Source organism: Microtus oregoni, unplaced genomic scaffold (genome assembly GCF_018167655.1).
Source record: "Microtus oregoni isolate MIOR12 unplaced genomic scaffold, Mior012 000059F_ref0000304, whole genome shotgun sequence".
Classification (NCBI taxonomy): Eukaryota; Metazoa; Chordata; class Mammalia; order Rodentia; family Cricetidae; genus Microtus; species Microtus oregoni.
In genome coordinates, this window is record NW_024543835.1 from 7,450,110 (window position 1) to 7,455,414 (window position 5,305).

At 41.5% G+C, this 5,305-nt stretch overlaps 1 protein-coding gene across 1 annotated transcript; it reads right to left on the reverse strand.

Annotated features, from left to right (window-relative positions):
• Positions 1-2,816: 2,816 nt before the first annotated feature.
• On the reverse strand, positions 2,817-4,985 carry LOC121438982 (DDB1- and CUL4-associated factor 8-like). Its single transcript, XM_041639481.1, has one exon. The coding sequence runs from the start codon at positions 4,983-4,985 to the stop codon at positions 2,817-2,819; it is 2,169 nt and encodes a 722-aa protein (XP_041495415.1).
• Positions 4,986-5,305: the final 320 nt, after the last annotated feature.

The following is a 5,305-nucleotide window of genomic DNA, read 5'->3' on the forward strand; positions in this document are numbered from 1 at the left end:
ATTGTGTATCTGTAATTCTTTACTGTGTAACAGTGCATCTTAAAATGCTAAGTGCTTCTTAAAAACTGAAGCTGTGCAATTGCTAGTGGAAATGTGAACTGCCTGCTTGCTATGCTCTGTCCAGCATGGCAGAGCTCCTTACTGCCTCCAAAAGACAAACACAGTGCCTCATCTCTAGGCACACAGCCGGTCCATGTTGCCACCAAGCAAGCAATAGCATGTTGCTCACAATGTTCAGTTACCTGAAAGAGCCAGAGGTCACACTGGCAGCATAGTCAAGAAAGCTGGCATTTCAAAATGGTGCAACTTTTTTCCTGCTACTGCTGAATCAGAAAAACCTTTCTTAAAAGAGCTGTGGCAAGTTGCCAGCTGAAAAAAAATGCTGCTAAACTTTGTTTATTTGTGTGTCTAGAGTTCCTTTCCAAGCCCTCTCAGGTTTTACATGGATTTAGTCCACCATGTTGGCACACCAATTTATAGGGAGGAGAGAGACTCTTGTTCTTCCCAGCCACCGGACTAGTTTAGCCCCAAAATAACAACACAGAAACCATAAATAGTTAATCTCTGCTTGACTCATTAGTTCTAGCTTCTTATTGACTAAGTCTTACATATTAATTTAATCCATTTCTATTAATCTGTATATCGCCACATGGCTGTGGCTTACTGGGTAAAGTTTCTAGCATCTGTCTCTGGTTGCAGCTCCATGGCTCCTTTCTTACTCCAACTTCCTTTTCCCATGCTATAGACCAGGCCAGTTACTTTATTCATTAACCAATAAAAGCAGTGCATAGACAGAAGTACCTCCCACACCATCTCTATGCCCTGTCATTTACTTTTAAATATATATGTGACGTATGTGTATATGTTTGGGAGTATACCTGCAGGCACTTACATGTGTAAGACCAAAGTTGCTATCAGGCAATTTCAACAGAGCTCCACTTTATATGGTGACACAGGTTCTCTTGTTAAACCCAGGAATTAGTATTTGCACTAGTCCTGGCTAGCTAGCTTGCTCCTAAGATTTTGTCTCTGCCTCTCTTACTTGGGAATACAGAGGTAACCTCTCATGTCCATCAAGCTTTATATAGTTTCTAGGTATGTTAACTTCAAGCTTTACTCAGACCCTATGACATATTTATAGCCACAGTGCGAAGTTCAGACTCACTGTTTTCTACAGGCAAGTTTTTTTTTCTGTGATATTTGTTAACCCTTTCTTGACAACCAATATTAGGGTCCTCTTTAGGCTTCTAGGTCCTCAAGCACTTATCCCTAACTCTGAATCTCAGTGTACAGTGAAATTTGTTCAAGACAAACTTGTATCCCAAAGTCGTTCTTATTATGAAGGTTTCTACATTGTTCCCATTGGAGAAGATATAATATCCATTTCAGGAAGTATTATAGAGGCTAGACATTGTCAGGATGTTCAGTGTCATCCTTCTTTTAAACAACTATCTGCAAAGAGGGACCTGTTTTGACTAGTTGAAATCTACAGGAAGTTGATTTTCTGCATTCCCTTTTCCTAATAACATATTCAAAATGGAAAAGGAATATTAAATAGAATTTTGTCACTCACAATCCCAAATTTACATTAAAAAACTGAAAATAATTTAAAAGCAGTTTAACCTTTCTAAACTATACTTCAGTTTTAAACACTGCATAGATGCCTACATGCATCTTCATTTCTTTAAAAATTTTTATTTTTATTTTTGTCTGCATGTGTGTCTGTGTATTATCTGTATGCCTAAAAGCATTGGAGGGCAGAAGAGGGTGATGTATCCTCTGGAAATGGATTTACAGCCAGCTGTGAACAACCATGTTGGTGATGGGACTCACTTGAACCTGAGTTTTTGGAAAAGCAACCAATGCCTCTTAGCCCATTGACCCATACGCATCCCCAGCTACTGACAGCATTCTCCTATTATTTTCAGATCAAATTCGTTTATAAAAGCACAATTCATCTGCTATTGAAGTTGTTATAGGTTCAACATAAAGGAATTGTTAAAATTTGGTGAGAAACTTAAAGAATTAACCCAGGAGGACTTTTTGGTAGGTAGTATTTTTCAAACATGACATTTCAAAAACATTGAAATGACCAATTAAAAACTTAATGATTAAATTTAATTTCTCTCTAGCTTTAATGTGCCTAAAGGAGGGAGTGGGAGGGAGGAGGGTGAGTGGGGAAGCAGGAGGGGAATGGAAGGAGGGGAGGAAGTGTAAATTTTTTGAATGGAAAAATAAATTTAAAAAAAGGAAAAAAATAATTTCATATTATTAATTCAGGTTCAAGAAATGTGAATAAGCCAGTTATATAATTCTTCTTTACTTTTTAGTGGAAAAAGGCCAAAGAAGCATGTGGTATGTGCATGACCAAGGGCTCATAAAAAAAAAAAGAAAGAAACCATGGTTTCTTTTATTTTACTTTATCTTAGAGCACACACATCTCTTAAAATTTTTAAACAAAATTTTTAATATTCAGAATTAAATTGATGAAAAAATTTTAAAATTCTAACAGTGTTTGGAACAGAAATAAGATCTTACAAAACCAATAATTTTTCACCCAATTCAGGCAAGTCCTTAGTTAACTGTGAGAGAACAAAGGAAGCTGGTTATACTTCAATAATCATGTAATGTTATAAGGGTATCAAGATGTAGTAAAAAGGTAATAGAAATAAAGGTAAAGGTGGAGAGGAAATAGAAATACTTTTATTCTAAAACACTGCAATCAGAAGGCAAACAAAAACATACTTCTCAAGCTGATTTTTCAGTCACATGTATTGAAGTGGTATCCTGCTTCAGGCGGTGCCTCTGGATGTCAATTAGGATCTCTGATACTGTGGATCATGTTGGTTTTGGTTTTCTTCCTCCTCAGACGTACTGGAAGAGTCACTGAAATCTGCTTCTCCATATTCAATTCTAATATCTCTCCGATTGTGCTGGTAATTTGTCTGTGTCGGTTGACTCGTGTGGAACCAAAGCATGTGGTGGTCAAACAGGGAAGTGTGGTGCAAGCTAAAATTATCTTGTTTCTGCTTATTATTTTTAACCACTTTCTTTAACCCAGTAAGATTTTTGGAAGATCCAGCTATGGGCGCCCAGATCTTGACCTTGTGGTCTAGGCCACTGGATGCCAGCATAGGTAGGTAAGGATGGGGATCAATAGAGTTTATTATTCCTCCTTCATCTGCCTCCAAGAACTGAACAATCTGGCAGGATGACTTTTCCCAGATGAAGATGTGCCCACAGTCGCTACCACTCATTACAAATTCACTTCTGGGGCCATAGAAATTTACACCTTTCACTGTGGCATTATTTCTGTGTCCTTTATATCTCTTAACATACTCAGCTCTGTCACTATCAGAAGAGTTGAAAATGTAAATATCTTCATCAATGTAGCTAGTCAGGACCTCTGAGCCATCATAACTATACTTTAGAGAGGTGATGTATGCTGGGTAAGTGTTTATGAGGTGATGAGGACAAAATTTTTTGAGAACTCCATTGTTCACATTCTCATGAATTTTCCTCTGGTCATAAATTCTCACAAACTGATCTTGCCCACCTACAGCAAACTGGTAGGAGTTGGAAGGATTCACAAAGATTGTATATAGTCCCACTTTCTTACCATCTTCTTTGGTTACCACCATCTTCCAAGCTGGGTGTACTTGTCTGAGGTCAATACTGAAAACAACTGCATCTTCACCTGTTGTTAAGAAACTAAAAGGGGAGTCTGGCTCTAAAGCCAAACTATGAGATGCTCCACCATGCTTCACCAATCGCTTAGTCATTCGGGTGCCTGGCATAGCAGCGAGGTGTGCAATGCGTACCTGTCCATCACGGCCACACATGGCCAAGATGGCATCGCTACAATTAGGAAGAAATGCAACCTGTAAGACATTATTTTTGAGGCCACTATGAAAGTTCAGTACTTGTCGCTGATGAAGCCAGTCCCACAGGATCACTTTTAGGTCATTGCTGCCACTAGCCAGCAGGGTGCCTTGTTGGTTAAAATGCACAGTGTTCACACAACCAGCATGGCCTTCAAGAATATATTGTTGCAAGAAACGCTGCACAAATAATCTTGCCCCACAGGCCTCATACACAAAGCGGGCACTTGAACCCAGCTGCCTATCACGAAGGGCATTAAGGACTTTCCATCGAGGTCTCGGAAGAGGAGAGGTCTCTAAAGCCATCCAAGCATCTATTGAACTGTCTTCTTCAATATCATATTGCTCACTGCTGTCCTCACTGGACTCACTGGACTCACTGGACTGTCCACGCATTTCAGACCCTTCATTCTCCTCATTCACAACTTCACCAGGCTCCAACTCACGGTGGTGATGGTGGAACTGGCTTTGTACTGCCATTTCATGCAAAACCTCACCAGGCTCCATCTCATAGCGGAGGTGACAAAACTGGCTTCGCACTCCCCCCTCATCCAAAACCTCACCAGGCTCCAACTCACAGTGGCGGTGAGAGAACTGCCTTCTTACTCCCTCCTCATTCAAAACCTCGCCAGGCTCCAACTCATAGTGGAGGTGAGAGAAATGGCTTTGCATTCTCTCCTCATACACAACCTCACCTGGCTCTAGCTCATGGGGGTAAAATAGGCATCCCAGAACCTCACCTTCCTCCAACTCCTGCTGGCTGGAGGAGCTTTCCCCACTGCTGGTAGAACTGTCTGAGTCCTCCATGCCTGGACAGCTGGGGTCATAGTCATCACCGTGCTCGTCATCCTCTTTGTCACCATCGTAACCCTGGTTACCGTTTCCAGAATCTTCGAAGTCAGTATCTTGAGGGCTGGAAACACTGCGATCTCCAGCGCCAGCAACATTGCTGCTTGGTGTCGGACTCATTTCTGGGCCATTGGTTTTGGTATCAGAAACTGTCTCTGTGTCCGCTAAGGCACCAGCAGTCTCACCCAAGCAGCGGAGCAGGCTTTTATTCGCAGACTTTCCCACCACGTGTGAGTTACTCTTTTGGGACAACATTTCGAAGGGTTTTGGCTCTAGTGGGTGTGAACTGTGGAAATCACTAACCACTAGGACTTCAGACACAGTCAACCGGAAGTACCAGTAGGACTTCAGGACGGCCGTTAGACACGCAGTCAACCGGAAGTATTAAGAGGACTTCAGGAAGGCCGTTAGGCTCAGCGTCAACGGCAAGGAACTGGAGAAGGGGCAACAAACCGACAGACCGGAGAAGTGAGAAGAGGCACGCTCACCACAAGGCCTCGGGTAAAATGTAAAACAGAAAAAAAAGGGGGGGAAGGGATAGGAAACAGCTTGCCGACAAAAAGGATATGTGTTAT

Bases quoted from the DNA above. Each gene is read 5' to 3' on its own strand.
- LOC121438982 (XM_041639481.1), bottom strand. From the start codon at position 4,985: ATGTTGTCCCAAAAGAGTAACTCACACGTGGTGGGAAAGTCTGCGAAT.